The sequence below is a fragment of the Tympanuchus pallidicinctus genome, unplaced genomic scaffold (assembly GCF_026119805.1).
Source record: "Tympanuchus pallidicinctus isolate F22 unplaced genomic scaffold, pur_lepc_1.0 scaffold2, whole genome shotgun sequence".
Lineage (NCBI taxonomy): Eukaryota > Metazoa > Chordata > Aves > Galliformes > Phasianidae > Tympanuchus > Tympanuchus pallidicinctus.
Window position 1 is genome coordinate 41,888,823 of NW_026294721.1, and position 17,402 is coordinate 41,906,224.

General features: G+C 42.2%; 1 protein-coding gene across 11 annotated transcripts in view; it reads right to left on the bottom strand.

The window, feature by feature from the left end:
* The window catches only part of ADGRL3 (adhesion G protein-coupled receptor L3), a 488,842-nt gene that overhangs the window by 90,671 nt on the left and 380,769 nt on the right, over positions 1-17,402 (bottom strand). For 9 of the 11 annotated variants that reach the window (XM_052682231.1, XM_052682224.1, XM_052682221.1 and 6 more), the window contains 4 exons: positions 13,219-13,524; positions 11,130-11,233; positions 4,456-4,641; positions 731-769 (listed from right to left, as the gene is read on the bottom strand). In XM_052682231.1, the coding sequence (XP_052538191.1) occupies positions 731-769; positions 4,456-4,641; positions 11,130-11,233; positions 13,219-13,524 (635 nt within the window). The remainder of the gene's footprint in view (positions 1-730; positions 770-4,455; positions 4,642-11,129; positions 11,234-13,218; positions 13,525-17,402) is intronic. The other 2 variants (XM_052682227.1, XM_052682223.1) reach the window with 1 other exon arrangement.

A 17,402-nucleotide genomic window follows, 5' to 3' on the forward strand; every position in this document is an offset into this window, starting at 1 on the left:
ACAGCTTTATATAAAAGTCACTGGAGCAAATGCTATAAAAGCCTAGGTGACAGGATAAATAATGTCATAAGCCAAGACCTCACTCTTGTAAGGACTAGAAGCAGTCTTTCCAAGACACTGGGTCTTGACTTTGTTCATGTAAAACACAATGCAAGCCTGCAAAATTCAGGCTGCAGCTGGGTGAACTTTATGGGACGTTATGTTCCTAATCCTATATTTAGTTTTCAGCACTCTCCTCCTTCTTACATCTCTCTGTAAGGACACTGAATTTCATTATGATTCTACCTCCTCCCTTATGCCAAGAGCCGCAATTTTGAATTGTTTCTAAATTTGCAAATGTAAGAGGAGAAGAAGGAAAAGCAAGAATATGCACACAGCCATTATTTGAGTAACATGTTGCAAGTGAAACCCAACTGGTTTGGAAACATCTTTGCGAGCAGGACTTCAGCATTCTTTATGCATCCATATAGTTCTGCTTACTGCAATGGCTGAACAGGTTTTATCAGAGTTCTTTTTATTTTCTCCCACTTTTTTTTTTTTTTTTTCCTCCCAAGATTTTTGTTAAGGGCAAGTGTGGAGGGAAAATGAATAACTGGAAGTCATATTATCCTGTAACCTTAACCTTAAAGCTTGCTGCCACAAAGACAGTAAAAATCAGATTGACAGACAAGAACCACTTCACAGTCATTCAGTCAAACAACTGGACGTGTATTAAAAACACAAGAAATACCTGGACATAGGCCCTGCAAGAGCGCTCCCTTTTCTGAAGCTGAGTTCATAAAGACAGCAGATTAAAGACGGAATAGAAAAAACAAGTTAGTGACAGAACAAGGGGAAAAATTGAAGAAAATGCCTACGTAAAAACCTTGTTTCTCTTTTAAACAGCTCCTAAAACCAAACCAAACCAAAGGAAATATGTGAGTTAGGCAGCAGTGAAAGGCAGGAAGGATGGGATCCAGAAATACAGGTTAGTCCTTTTCCAGTAAAGCCCACACATGCAACTTTGCAAGAGCAGCTGTTAGACAGTGGGAGAAGTAAGGTGGAAGTACTCGAGAGACCACCTTTCCTTGGAAAGCACATGATATTCCCATGTCAAACAAGGCTTGAAAAGATGAGCTAACTGTTACTTATATGAGAGAGGTGTGGGCTCTGTGCATTTGGAGAGTGCTGATGGCATGTTGAGCTGCAGCAGGCTTTGGACAAGCACGGAGCAAGCTGTATGCAGGGTAGTGGTGGGGACTCATCCTGACATGCCTGCACAATTCCCTGGTTCCAGGCAGAGCCTCTCACGGCCCAGCTTTGTGGTCATGCCTAGAACTGCAGGAGAGTGCATTGCCCAGAGATTCTGAATGCATAAAGGGCCACCTAAGAGGTTGCAAAAGAATGAAATGTGGATCAGATTTAATATTCCCAGTTGAGGCCATTTTCTCCTCTTTAGATTAAACTGTTTCTTAAGGGCTAACCTTTCCAATTCTCTTTCACATTGAGTTGTCCTTTCCTTTGTAAGCACTGGGCCTAAACACTTCATATGCTGAATAGCTTTTCCATAAAGAATCCCACCTTTATAATAAGAGCCACATTTAAGACCATACTTTCATATGTACTTGCATGCCTCCTACCAGATAACTGCACTTCAGTGTGTTGTGAAATTCAAACAGGCACTTATTTATCTCGATGGAACTTAGCAGGCTGTCTGCAACAATGAGCAAACATGAGACTGCTCTGCAACAGTGCAACTAAAGTCTGGCTGCTCAAAGCCACTGTTTTTGCTGGGTTGTGTTTTGCAGATCTGCCTGGGTTGAAAATGGAGATGGCGAATCTCCAGGGAGATTAAGGGGTGACTTGTGCTCTCAACTCATGGCAGTGCCATCCCATTAGAACAGCTGAGAGCCAGATTTGTCCCTGAGAGTTCTGAGGCTCCGAAACAAACAAAATACACTGAGGTATTGTGCAATGCCTAATTTCAATTTCTAATTCATCAATTTGTAACAGTAGAAATCTTCCCCTGGGTAAACGTGGCCCTATGAAGACTTTACAGACAAATGGAGATCAAAGAAAGCCACGCTGGAAATTACAGAGCTATCCACTTGGGGGTCTCACCAGTCTGCTATACAACAATTATTACCTTAATTAAGCCTGATCCAGTGGAAAGCATGAAGCTTTTAGTGACAAGAAAGTGACTCCTGAAAGATGATGGCTTTTAAAAACTGATTATGCCAGTTTATTTCAATTCATTGTACATCAGCTTGTACAAAAAAAAAAAAAAAAAAAAAAAAAAAGACAAAAGCAAAAGAGCACAGGTGACTACTTTCATATGGAGCATGAAGGCAAATCCCCAGCACATTTCCTTTAATGATTGAAAGAATATTTAATGGCTAGTTCTCACTTTATTTCTCCTTTCTGACCAAACAACACTAACTAAAATTCCTTGCAAATGTCTTTTTCCCTTTTTTTTTTTTTTTGGAAATACTCTTGATCAGCGAAGGGGAAAAAGGAGCAGTAACTCTGCTGCCTTTTGTTTGCCCAATACTACTTCTAAGCCAAATTCATGCATTCTTAAATGAACACAGAACAGTTGCTCTTCGAAAGAATTAAGTGGAGAATGAGAGCAAGTAAATTACCAAACCTGCCATTTGGATCACTGATTCGCGTCGCTGTTTTGCAGGACTCCACACGGTCCAGAATTTTAATGTGGAGTGCAATTGATTTGTATAAGCTGCTTGTGCAAAGCTGATGGTGGATGAAAAACCTGCAAAGGGAACCACAGGAGTGACAGCAGAGCTGAGTGGCTCTGCCTCACCGAACCTGTCAGTCCCCTTGGTTACTCTCACCCGTCACTAAGACACAGCCCCATTTTGTATCATCGGAGTGAACAGCAGGAGGTGGGATTTAAAAGACGAAAAATATGTGCTTGCAAAGCTGAAGTGACAAAATGTTGGGTGTGGCTAGGGCATATTCAGAAGAGCAAGCAGACTACATTCATGAAACCTGTTAGTATGTGACATTAATTGCTGGTTTTACCTGATATTGGCAGATATCACAATAATTTCAAACAAAACCATGGTTTGATTATAACAGAAATGTTATGCTGATGTAACAGTTAATACAATTATTTCTGACACGGTTATAAAATAGCTGGAAGCAGCATTAATTACAAGCATCGGGATAACCCAATTCACAGCACATGCAAAGCACATGATATGCAGGACGACTTCAGTTCCCACGCAGCTGTAATCTTAAACAATCCTGAAGCCCTTCACACTTAAAAGAGAATATGTCAACAGTAATATCTTACAACAAAAAGACAATGTTACTTCTCTGAAAAATATGTCTCTTTTGAAGACACGGAAGAAATTTCAAGCTTAGCTGGGATTGTTTTTTCCCTGTATAACCTCACAATCAAATTCTCTTTACACTTACATGGATGCCAGGACTGTCAGAGCCAGCTACATTGCTAACAGCAAAATCTGGGATCTTTTTTTAAGTAGGTGGCCAATAAAGCCGTATGCTGGTAGCCACAAGGTTCAGTTGGTCGCTGTTCTGATGACAGGCCTGCACAGTGCACTGCCTGAATTTCAAGTAAGTCTTATCCCATGTGTTTACATGAGATTCTGCGACGAAGAGGGCCCTGGACCAAGGAAACCCTACATTTAAATATATTCCTGCAGACTCCACAGCCTGTATTTTCTCCCACGACTGGCAACTTCTAGCGCCTTTAATATGTAGCAAGTACACTTAACTCTGGCAGAGGGCAAAGAAACCACAGAGTCATCATGTAGAAAAGTATTTCTGGGCTACATGATAGGTAATAATTTCAAAGGCCCTCTAATACCAAGTTGTCTTCAGCACCTCAGATGTAAATATGCTGACATCCTATGTTTCTTTGATAAATGTATCTCAAATGTAAATAAATTTTTGCTTGCTTTTATTTGTTTATGTTTATGCATAGTAGTGCCCATTTGAACTTCACATTCAGCATTTTTTGATGTTACACAATGAAAAATCAAAAATCAGACTCTGCATTTTTGAGTTTTAAAAATTCAAATTTTCTGTTTTATATTACTCAGACAGATTCAGTATTGGAAACGCTACATAAAATTCTGGTTTCAGTCACACTGGCACAAATCCACAATAATTGCCATGGTATCACTTGACTTATTCTCATACTGAACTATGAGCGCTGAGACCATGACAAAGTACCTGGAATTTATCCATCTACACATCTAAGGGTATACATTTCCCAGCACCAACAGAACACTCGGCATTTACAACTGTTTCATTTTTCAACAGAATAAAATACACTGTAAACAAAAACTGCCAGGTACTTTTGTCTACTAAGAAAGAAATCACTGCCTTCAAATGGCACCTGTTCAGAAAGAGATTTCTAACAGCTCTCCAGGGTCAGCCAAACCTTTCTCCAGCCTCTCGTCCCTTCCCCAGGACCTTTGTTCTTACCTTATTCAAGCTGCGTGCAGCACTGTCCTTCCCACCTGGCGTCAGGTTTCGGAGCTGCACATCAAGCAGGTTCACCAGCTGAACCATGGCAGACACAGAGTACGTGATGTCACCAGCATATAAGTGGTTTCTGGTGTGCTCTGCAAGCTCTCGGGCAATATTGGCAGCCATCTCTCCTGACTTCATCTGCAATGGAGAAAGCAGGATAAAAGGTTGACCCTTAGCACTTAGTCTGACATTAATCTAGTCTTCTCAGCCTCACAGGTGTAACTGAGTCAGTTCCGTGCAAAGCAATGCTCTCAGGAAGGAAACGTGTGTATAGACTCTCCTGTCAAGAAAGAGTTGATTCTGATTCCAGAAGATTATTTGATAGGGAGAATAGGTGATTTCTGTTACAACTCCCACACAGAAAAAGTTCATTGCAAAAGGAACAAAAATAGATGACGCAGCCCAGATGAACAGGAGAAAAAATACTGTCAATTCCCATTACATGGATTTATTAATTAGGCACTAGCTTAACACTTACCACTTGCACACAGGAGATGTACTCCTCATCACAATGGCTGCTACTTCTGTAATAAGCCTAGTGATTCTTAGCTTAAAAGCATACTAACTCAGGAACAAAAGGCTTAAGGCTTCAAACAAAGGCCTGTCGGAAGGAAAAACCAAGTATGCTGTTTGGCTGTATTTCCTACTAAAAGATTTTTATTGCCTAATTGAGTCATTAAATTAATGAATCATCTGTAGTGGAATTCACTGCATAATTATTTGGGAAGTTCTTTTTTTTCTTTTTTTTTTTTTTTAATTCAAGGCTTATCACTTTTTTACTGGCTCTGTATTGCTCTCCTATCCTTCTGCACCTTTCCCTTCTTGTGCCACAAGGACTCGGGGTAGGGCAACTGGTCCTATGGCCTTTCTATAAGCAATTCACCACAGAAGTACTATTGCAACTTTCTGATCCTCTTCATTATATACTACTCTGATCTGGAATGCATATCCATGGGGAATATGTCAGGCATAAAGAGAAGTTACACAGGATGACATTTAAATGAAGCTCCCACTTCTTTGTCAGGCTCAATGACCAACTCTACTGTGTTCTTCACATGAAATTTCCAATTGTTTCATCTTCTAACAGTCAGAAATCAGATATCTATCTTCCTCTCTCAATTTCTGGTGCTTATTATAAAAACAGGATTCTAGGGAAATACTGCAGGCAGAGCTTCTACCTCTCAGTAAATCAATTAGCTCAGTTATAAATGAATAACTTACTTCCATCAATTTGACAGCAACAGCCCATCTGATTTAATGAGATCTAACTGAAGATGTTCATATGCTCATCTTCGGAGAATTAAACCATATGATGACATAGATAAGACAAATAGAGGAGATAATGTGGTGTTCTTCCCAATAGAGCAATGATAACATATATTCAAAAACTGAATTATTTCTTCCTTATTACACACAAAGCAAATGCCATAGAAACCAGATCGTATCCTTATAGCTGCCTGTTTTCCGAAGCAGCTGAAGAAAGCCACGTGTCAGCATAGAGGCTAATTTTTTACCTCCTCTGTTGGTACCCAGCACATTAAAGAATAGCTCCATCAAATTCCCTTATGTAAAGAAATCAACTTCAAGATTTTCCTGCAATTTGTCCCTGAAGCTTAACGTGTATCATGACAAACAATGTTTTTGTAAACCTTACAGAAAATTGCAGAAGTGCAAGTGCTTTTACTCAAAAAAACCTGCTACTCACAGTTGATGTTTACCTTTTCTCTTGGATGCATCTTTGCAAACTGGCCTATTCAAAAATAATTGCTCAGTTGCTACAAAGGCAAGCCCAAGAGTGTTCCTTTTCTTGGAACAAGGCTCTTCTACTGAACAGCAAGTTATCACTGCTCCTACCTGTCTGCAAAAACAACGTGGGCTGATCATTAATAGACTCCTTTCCTTTTATCTTACACTGATCACCAGTTCTAAAAACAACGTTGAAGAATTCTTGTTTGACCAAATAAAAACCCCAAAATTGAAGAAAGGCCTGAGAAAAGGCACATTAATACTCAACATTTACCAAGTCTTGGGTCACAAACTCATTTCAAGCACTCAAATTTCCTGACACATCTTTGGAGAGTGTGTCTGGTTGAGGAACTAATGACCTATATCCTGGCACCACCACTTATTTCCAGACTTCTTTCTTCAGTGTCACTCAGAAGCAGCAGCTACAAGCCCCCACAACAGAGCTGAGACACTTTTTCCATCTTGCCTGTGAGTACATTGCAAAGAGTACACAATATGATGGCCATATGACATGGTAATGCCAGCTTCCCTCATTCTTTTGGGAGCTTCATGTGGAAGCTCTCTGTGCAGTGTTCTCCATGCAGTTTTGACACAGTCACCACCATCCACAGGAAGTGGCAACAATCCTACAAGGTTCTTAGAGGGTGAAGTTGTCACTGTGAGGCAGGCATGAAGTAAAGAAAAATGCACAAGTAACTGAGTTTTCTGCTGCAAGACTGAAGAAAAATAAATGAAGTAAAAATACTGCATCTCTTTCTGACTTGAATCTTTTTTTTTTTCCCTGCATAAGCTGTTAAAAAATTAAAATTTGAAAAAAAAAATAAAAACAAGCAGCAAAAAATGGATTGTGGGATAAAAGAAAGCATTTTGTTCAAATCAAATCTAATTTCTGGTTGTTCTGGGTGATTTTTAGCTTTTTTGCAAACTGCTTAAATCTCGTCTTGGAATGCTAATTTGAAGGAAAGAATGCTTTTCCTGTCAAAATCCAAACACACAAAACAGATTCCTCTGTCTCTGTTGTAAATTGCTCCCCCTCCTTCATTTGAGCATGCTGGCAGGTTTCCATCCAGACTTATAAATGAGCATCGACACACCTGAAACTGCACTGTGCAACACTTGCTAACATTTTCCTAGTTCGCATTACTATCTCTCTTATTCTTACAACTGAAATGACTGTGAAGTAATAGTTGTTAGATAGGGCATAAATTCTTGCCTGCTTCCTATACTCAAAGAAGACAATTTGTAATAGTAGCTGTAAAGCAGTGGAATAGGTTGCCCAGAGATGTGGTGGAGACACTCAAAGTCAGGCTGGATGGGGCTCTGAGCACCCTGATGTAGCTGTAGGTGTCCCTGTTTCGCAGATGGCCTTTTAAGAATCCCTTGCAACTGAAATGATTCTATGAATTATAGAGTTTTGTTTGGAAAGACTAACAACTCTCCTGTAGCATGTTTGCTGCTTCATTCCTATCTTTCTCAGAGGCAATCAACTGTAGAAGAGGTCAATAGAATAAAAATGGGGGAAACGGCAAAGAACAATTTATGAAAGAAAAATTCAGAGGAAAAAGATGCTGGGAAGACAGCAAGTGTGACGAAACTTCAGTGCCAAAAATATTTTCCTGCAGCCTGGGGCTAAAAGTGATATAAAAGGATGGTATGAAAGTCTGAATGAGGATTTTTAAACCAGTGGCTCACAGCTCCAACGACCACAGAGCTGATGTCATTTTCTGAAGGGAAAAACATCTGACAGGTCTCATCGGGCACCACCAGCTGCTAGCATGGGGCTATAGGACAGCTTTCAATACTGCAAAGACTTCGTGGCCATTTTGTTTCCCTAGCAGAGATTTCAACATGCACATGCTCATTCATGCAATACAGTCAGAGCTCATCTACCACTCTTCTTCTGAAAAAGAAAATGCCGTTCCACTCAACTTTGCTTTTTTCCTTTTCTTGGATGATACCTAAGGATATAACTGACACGTTACAAATGCTGGCTGTCCGACAAAGAGGTGTATGGCTGTTCTCTCCAGAGCACAACAGATCTAGAGAACAGTGAAAAACTGTATTTGAAACTATATTCAAACAACTTTCAGGAATCTGCATTTAACATCCCATTACTAATCTGCCAGCTGCAGCATCTGCTGCTTCAAGTACACTATAATGCACTGAACACAAACTGGCAGAAGCAATCTGGATGTAGAATTGCACTGCGGTATCGTTAGGACTTTGCCTTCACCTGGATACTCCTGGAGGATGTAACACTTTTTATTCTACCGGAGAGGTTATTCTCTCTTTCAGAGCCTCAAAATTGAGCCTAGTGGGGCCTCTCTCCCACACGAATCACCCTCAACTGAAAGCTGCAGCAAGGAAAAGACATTTTCAGGCATATCACATACTGCGCAAAGGCCAGTACTGATGAAAGCAAGAGGTAAAACAAACAGGCTACGGCTGAACGTATGACCTCATGATTAGAACGATGCAATGTATCCAAAGCTGACCTTTTTGCTTCCTTTTACTGCTTCAGTCTAGAAATAACCCACACAGCAGTGCATAATTCAATAGTGCTGGCAAGTTTATTCTCCTGCTATGTTACGAGGGCATGGTAGGCACCAACAATAAAGTTAACGTAAATGTCAAGGGGGCAATGAATTGCTGAAGCGGACATTTGTTCTGATCTTCCATCAAGCACAATAACTCTAATGGAAGCTAACAGAGAGTTGTAAAACCTAATACTATGATGCAAGCAGGCAAAAACCCAATGTACAGTCTGAGCACAGCAGGAAAAAGAAAAGAAGCAAGTAACAATCCTTACTTCACTATAGATACATGAAAGCAAGTATGGCATTCCCCTGCCATTCATTCCGGTTTGGCTGAAAGTGAATCCCATCATCCTTCTTCCTGAGCAGTTTGGACCCAGCAGGTTGCAGTAAGAATTTCTGAGGCATACAGCAGACAAGAATGGAGACACAGTGGGTACGTATAAATCTTGACTGCCTAAGTGTTTCTACTCATTTTGTATGCAGTGCTTCGACTACAGAGGCAGTGGGATGGGTGACCAGGGAGGATCTGAGAGCTGGGGACAAAGGAGAGCTCAGCTGCAGGTGACAGACATACCCTACCTCCATTGCATGGCTGGCTTACTGCTTCCTCCAGCTGGCCTCACAGGATCCAGAAGGGGAGCTGGCTTTGCCCTGGCGGAAGAAGGCTCCTTTATCAGCTTTAGAGAACCAAAGGAGCACGTTCAGGGCAGTGGTATCTTGCCCATAGTGGGGAAGTGTGAAACCTGACTCTAAGCACAACTGTGATTTAAAGCTCCTCACTCAAGCAGGGATACGCGTGGCCATTGGCTATTTCACAAGTAATTTGAAATCCAGCTTTCCATAGTGGTTAGGCCACATGGTCTCAAGATCCCAGCCACTCAGGCACAAAAAGGTTAGATGCAGAACAGTCTGTCAGACACCCCTTGTCTTCCCACCAACTTGTGAAAGGTCTCTAAAGTTGAACATAGCTAAATTCCTCCGGAAAAAAAACACTTTCTTCCTCCTCCACTCCACTCCCCTGCTAAAAAAAAAAACAACAACAAAAAAACCAGTCCCAAGTTGTGGCCTGCTGGGCTGGGCATCTCTGAAAACCTGGCTCTTCAATTTTAGCCTGCTTTGAAAGCGCATAACAAATTAAATGGGGCTCATTTGTTACGCAAATGATAGCTGTGGTTTCAAATAAAGTAAGCCTAACCTTGATGGAAATTTCATCAGTGCAGGCTATTATTTCCCTCTGCTAATGGCTAATGGCCTAGCCATCTTCACTGCGCAGCAAGAGGTCTCCCAGCCGCCAGGGTGAATTATGACTGGAGTAAGCAATATTAACCCCTCCAGGATAAGTACGTGGGTCATAAAACAAGAACTGCACAGCTGCTAATGGCAGCAAAGGCAGTCTTTATTAATCAGCTAGCCTGAGCATGTGGCAGGAGAGCTGCCCACTCTCCTGTGCGGGACAAAAGCACCAGGAAGTACCAGGGGCTTCCTAACAGCTGTTCTGTGTCACTGTAGCTTTGCCTTAATTTATGTCTTTCCCTCGTTTTGGGGAGGCATGGGTATAAATACAGACGAAGTGGGATGGGATTGACTGGGGGTGTCAACGCTAGTTATTCACAGGTTGTTGAGCCTCAGCTAAGATAGGAGATGGGGAGGAGAAAGACGGGCTCATCTGTAAGGTCACTTGTTCACCAGTGAGCACAAGTGCTCCTGGAGTGCAGTGCTGCTACTGTGCTGCAGCGCAGCTAGCCTGCAACACTGGGATTTTCTTGCTCCTGCTAAAGGAGCAAATAAATCCACACAAATTGCTATAATAAGGATTCAGCCCACAGACTCTGTGGCGTAAACACACATCTGGTCTCTGTTTGTAATGAAATCAGCTGAAAGCACCACTGTGCATTAATAACAAAAATGTTCAACATATTGCTACCAAATAAGCTCTGCTTGTCTTGAACTTCCATTGTCACATGTTAATGCACTTTTAACAGTGATAAATGATGAAGTGCTACAAAACATTCATCAAGGGACTTAGGAGTAAAAAGTAACACATTACTGCAGTGTTATTTTCTATTCTACTAGTCCTTTTACAATTGGGAAAAAAGAACAAAAAGTCAGTAGCACAATGCAAACATTTCATACTGAGCTTGCCTTTCTTTCTGCCTGTACAGATTTCTCAGCTACAGGATTTATCCTGCACTGCATGGAAGGAGAAAATCCTTGGGGATGCCTGCAGAGGAAAGTTTCCTTTTGCAATAAGTTGGCATTTTCATATGCCCACCCACCACCTCCTCCTCCCTCTCCTCGCCACAAACAAGAACTGCACACAGACTTGGATGGGGAAGGTTTTACCTTCTGAGTGATGTGGTTGATCCAGGGAGAAGAGCAGTTGCTGAGATCTGGTCCCTGGGGCTCCCAGATTCCATCTGGTGCAAGACACCGGAAAGTTGCAACACCTGGAAAAGGAAAGCCACTGTGTTCAGTGTTACTGATCACATACTTGACTTCATCAGATAAAGACTATGGACAGAGGGCTTTGCTTCAGGTCAGGCAGGATAAGTTCCCAGGCAGTAAGAAAGTGAAGCTGGATCTCAATCACTGAGCCAGTACCCCAAGTGCTGGCCTAGCCATTTTGCCTGCCCTGCCCCACCACTAATGTCTCAGGATCAGATCATAAGCTTCTACTTCCTTGTCCCCTGATGTTTTATGAATATTTTAGTGCTCTGGATCTTCATTAAACCATTTGGGTGGAAAAAATAAAAAACTTTAAGTGCTATAAATGCTAAGATTAATGCTGAGTTTTATCATCCATCCCTGACCATCAAGACAGACATTAGAGGAGAGTTTTGTCTGGCATGAGCCTCTCAGATCCCAGCTGCAAAAGACAGTAAAGAGTTTCGGGAGAAAGAGAAACACATCCAAAATGGTGCAGTTAAAGACTTCTAAAAAACAAGAAAGCAGAAAGCCAGTACACAGATGAAAGACTCTGCATCCTGTAAAGCGCTCTGCCCTGCAGAGCCAAACTTTTCAACAGGGGAGTGAATTACATACTAGGTCTGATGGCAGTGCCGATTAAAACCAGTGAGGGTTTGCTGATGCCTTCACAGGGAGTGGGAAGAGGCCCACTGCTAACGTACCACAGCTTTTAACAAATGACATGAATCACTGAAAACAGAGATCAGAAAGGCTTATTGCCTACTCCAAACCGTCAACAAGCTGGGTCTGTTCTTTTTTATTTTCTTAGCTATTTTCGTGCAGTCCTTTGTTCTTCTGCTCAGAAAACAGCTCTCTGCATCCAACCTTCATTTTCCCTTTCTATCATTTTCCCTTCTTGCAGTTTCAGTTCAGACTACCTCTTCCTCTCTCTGGGAACCACACGATACCTTTTTACCAAGCAGGGCTGAGTAAAAACATTCTTTACCTACTCTCACCACTGACGTCTTTCTATGCCTCTTATATTTGAGGTACATTTTATCACCCTGATCTCACTGAATTCAAGAGAGAGTCAGAATTTGAATACACAGGTGTGAATGGCTCTCCAGGGCAGTGGAGTGGAGAATTAATAGTCTCCTCTGCAAGCCAGATCCCTCCAGCCCTTATTTTCAGGCAATTTCCTCCATCTTCCGATTTCTTCCTGGCAAGCAAGTTTTCGGGGCATGACACCAAGACTAGCTTGAAAAATAAGTTCTTTTTGAAAACAGCATTTGTTAAAATAGGGTAAATTAAAACCATGTGCCAAAGCCCATTGTTCAGTCAACTGTGTTCTGATGTGGACAGAAAATTTCCAAAAGCAAACTTTTGGGAGAAAACAACTGACAGGAGAGTAGAAGAAAAGAAGCAAGATGCAACAAGCTGTAAAGCATTTTGAAAGATTTGGCTTTGTTGCCACTCTGCTTTCCCTGCTGATGGCACCAGATACTGGCTGTTTGGAAAAATCATTCACGTTGGTTGAGGAGTCCAGTCAGGGAATAGCTCAGAAAGGGTAGCCATAACCTTTGGAATGCAAACAGTGAGGTACAGAGTTTTGGTAAAATATATGCTTTGTTGTTTTTCTTCTTCTCCAAACAAATGAAGTGTCAGCCATCAACGTATCAGTCAGTGAGTTCAGAGGATACAAATACAGGCAGAGCAGGGAAAAAAGGTACAGTACATACAGCTTATGGACACAAGATTTCCTAGAGTGCATCATGCTCAACTTGTTAGCTTCATCTCTCCTTCAGTGAGAGCCTGGAATGACAAGGATCCTGTGCAATGTGCTTAGCAAATGGAGGCTTTGGTCAGGCCATAATCCACCAAAGTAACACAGAGCTGACAAAGGGCAGCAACGTACTTCATTGTTGAATGTATGCCACAGGAGCCCAGAGCCAACTTGATCTCACACTTGCAGTATCCTACAGACAAATGCAGATGGCTCGCTGTGTCCCCTTAACCCTTCACTCACCTATCGAGCCCATGGGACACGGTTGCTTTGCCATTTGTCCCTGCCGGGTCCGAGACCACATAATATCACGGGCTTCCATAGGGTCGCAGCTCTCGGCACCAGCTGGGGGCAGCTGGGAGGAGGCGGGTGGGAGGTGCGTGGTCATCTCATCAGGAACATCAGCCATGGGTGAGGGCATGCTGGTGCTCCTGTTCCTCCTACCCAAAGCTGAGGTGGTGGTGGGGCGGCCAGTGCTGCTGGTGGCCATTCGTGGTGTGGTGCTGGCAGTGGTGCTCACCGGGCCCAGTGCCCCTGATGTTGATACCCCTGAAACAGAACCAGAGCAAATTAAAGACAGGGAGGAGAAAAGGGAGACTGTGTGCACCCAAGCTTCGACCCATCCAGAGTGGCCTACTGGCTATAGCAGGAGTTACAATTAGAGCAGTGCTTGCTGCCTTTAAGAGGAACACAGCTAGGGAAGTATATCGGGGAGTACTGACTCCCAGCTCCTAAAATATGAAGAATGGCAGCAGAAGGAAGGATGAACACAGGACACTCTCTGGAGTAAGTTGCTCATTTTCTCCCTCATGCTTTGCTGCCCAGTCCTGACACTGTGCTCAGCCCCTCAAGCAGCAGGCTGTGTGGCAGCACAAAGGCACACAGTAACCCAGCCACATCCTCAGGGGTGTAATCCTCAGAGGCTATTTCATTTAAACAGGCTGGGCATCCAGCAGCAAGAGGTGGAAAACTTGCTTTTGAAATGTCTTTTGAAACTTATCCTGCACCCTTCCACAGCTGTGCTAAGTGTGGTAAACGCTGAAGATTTTGTCTCCTAATTAGACCAAGGTCCTTGACACTGGTTGCAGATTTGCATGGACTTCTTCATCTCTTGCCCTGAAACTTCAGGTGGGAAAACGAAGTCAGGCTCCCTCCAATTGTCCTACCATGTGCCCCCATACCCAGCTCATATAGGATGTTGCTTCTCCCATCTCCCAGAGATAAGTGTCCTCCTGCTTCTCTTAACATAACACTTCTACTCCCACCAAATACTAGACTTTCACAACTGTCCCACCAATCTCCCCAGCAGTATAGGCACAGCAAGTCAAAGGAGAACCTATGGATAGCAATCCTCCTTGTCTAATACCAGTCCCCCTCAAATTTCCATGCCACAACAGCTTCTTAATATCCCATCTCTCCCTGCAGCCAAAAGTCTCTCAGTGACACAAGTCGTTTCACATCCAGTAAAAGGAATCTGAGTTTTTATATTAAAGACAGCCATGTGTGAATGCCAGCCTAGCCAGAAATTAAAATTAAATGCGAGAATCACCCTTTTGCCCTGAGCACCAACCCCCCAGCTACTCAGCTGTGTGAGCAGGCTCAGTGTGCGAGCTCCCGAGAGCAGAGACCTTTTCTTTTAGCTCTGATGAAGCAGACCATGCTCACTATTAATGCCATATTAGTTATTAATGTATAATGATATTGCTGTCACTGGAGTTCAGGTAAATGTTCGTTCAAGTCAACCTATTTAAAGCATGGAGATGCTTGCCTCTAGTGTAGAACAGGAATTTTTCCATGTGAAAGTATTTCTTTTTCTGTGTGATTTAAGTAATTTGCCTGTGCAAAGACCAGTTCTTCTGCCCCAGGACAATCAATAATGTGGCAGCTGAAGCACACGCTTGCTCTGGTTGTAGTTTCAGTCCAACTCCGAGAAATTCTCTACACAGACTCTAAGTCAGAAGCATAATAAAAGTAATTTTCTGATGGACCAGTATTGTTGCTCAAGAAAGCATTCAATTTAAAAATTCCAGCTCTGTGATTGTTTTGGAAAATGATATTATCTTCTTGCCCAGCCTCCAAAAAGGCAACTGGTAGTGCTGTAGGCACTAAGTCAGCTGAAGATGAGGACACATGTTAAGGAACCCGATCCAATTCCTGGACTCCCACACCATGGGCTTTAGTGCTGCTCCTTTTGTGCTGCCATAGCAGCACATCGGATGCCTGCACACCAATTCCTTGTTCTTCACTTTCAGGTTAGCTGTGGTCATGTGGGATTGGCCTGACTTGGGTTACGGGCCCTGGCAGTAGACTTGTGCCTGTCAGCACAGGAGGCTGTGGTTTGTGCACATGCGTGCATATACGTGCACACGGCTTGCTCAAGGTTTTGGGAAATGTTGACATTTCAGCAGCCACAAAGCTCGTTCATCAAAATTTTCAGCTTTCTCCTACCACCTCCTTTCTACCGGGTTTGAATGAATTCCAAAAAACACAAAGTAAAACCCTGCAGACATTGACAGATTTCTTCTAGTTTCTGCTCAAAGCTGTGCAGGATCACCAAGCAGCACACAATTTCCATCTGACATTACAGAGAGGATCAAAATTTGTAGAGAACTTCAGCAAAAACTTATCTGGTTTTATTACAGCAGGCCTTGCCAGGAGTATATACTTCATTTCTTCATAACAATGATTAGTTTGATAAATCACAACGTGCAGCAATTCAGCCACTTAGTCACGTAATAACAAGGTATTTTCCATTTGCAAAACGAGCTACATCATGTGCTACAGGTGCAGAAGTATCAAATAGAAACAGCAGATGCTGTAAATTAGCCTTGAAATAATTTCTACAGCCATTTGAAAGCCGATGGAAACTCGATATGGAAGCATATAGGCATATGGAAGCCTATGGACCTTGAGTGGGCAACGCAAAAGAAAGATTAGTTGAAGCTTAAGAAACAACAGAAGTCCTAAAAATGAATTGTACGGAGTTCAGTTCAGACCACAAAGAGGCAGCACAGGGCAAGAGGTAATGGCCTTAATCTGTGTGAGGGGAGGCTCAGGTTGGATATTAAGAAACATTTCTTGTCAGAAAGAGTGGTGATTCACTGGAACAAACTGCCCAGGAAGGTGGTGCACTCACCATCCCTGAAGGTATTCAAGAAATGTGGAGATGTAGCATTGAGGGACACAGTTTAGTGGTATTGTGGCAATGGATTGATGGTTGGACTAGATGATCTTAGAGGTCTTTCCACCCTTAATGATTCTACAAGCACGATGAGTGAGCACCCAGGAGCTCCCCTCAACCTGCTTGCAGGGGTACTGCATTTTTGAATTTCCACTGACTATCACGGAGCATGTTGCAGCAGGATGGCTTTGGAATAGCTCTGCCAAGCTTCTTGTATCAGTTACATGTGAAGGACTTATTAGTGTTTTCCTTTCAATAAATAAATAAGTAAAATATTTTGTCCTTCAAAACCCCTTAGCATCGCTGCCAAAATTTCTTGGAGGGCTTGTTCTTCTGTCTTTTTTCTCGTAATACTGGGCTTTTTCGCTGGTCTTAAAAATCACAGCTCTGCCATTTATGTAGCATAAATTATAGGAAGGCATAAAAGAGCTGACCTGACATGGCCAAAATACAGTGAGAGACAAGGACGGCACTGAGTTCAGCTCGAAGTTCTGATCATTCCGTTGCTGGATTTGGAAATGAGCCCCAGTGAATATGACCACCATCACCACCAAGCTGCAGAAGCCCTGCCAGTTGCTCATTTTGCTCACAGAACTGTGTGCTTTAAAACCAAGTTAATTGGTTAGAAGGGGCAGAACAAGAGATCAGCATCATTTACATATAAATGATTCTCAGATCCAAGCAAAACTGCAAATAGACTGCAACCTGTGCACAATTACCTAAGTTCTACAGCACAGAACAGAGATCAAAACTCCAAATTATCTAAGGCTGCCAATATACTGCAAACCTTTAACTCAGAGAAAAGCAGCTTTGGTTTAGAACACATTAATAGAAGGATTCTTCAGATAATATTTCATAATACAATTCTTGTTCACAGACAGGCAGTGACCTTTAAAAATCAACAAAACTATTACAACCTGGAGCATATAATCTTGAATATTTTACTTTACTTAGAGCTTTCTTTAACCATGTTGTGCCATATGAAGACTTTAAAAATAAGTTTTAGGTAAGAAATCAGTTTTTACTCCTTAACTTCCAATCCCAAATATTCACAAGATTTTACCAACTTCAGTTCCATGAAATATGGCCACAGCACGGCGCTGGGATGAATATTTCCAGTATTCCTAAGGTACCAAGCTGCAGCCATGGAAACATCTCTTTCCTAGAAGAAACCCAAAGCAATACTTCATCTTTTTTTTTCTCTGCTGCACTATTTATAGAGAAGGCACTACTGGCAGAAAACTAA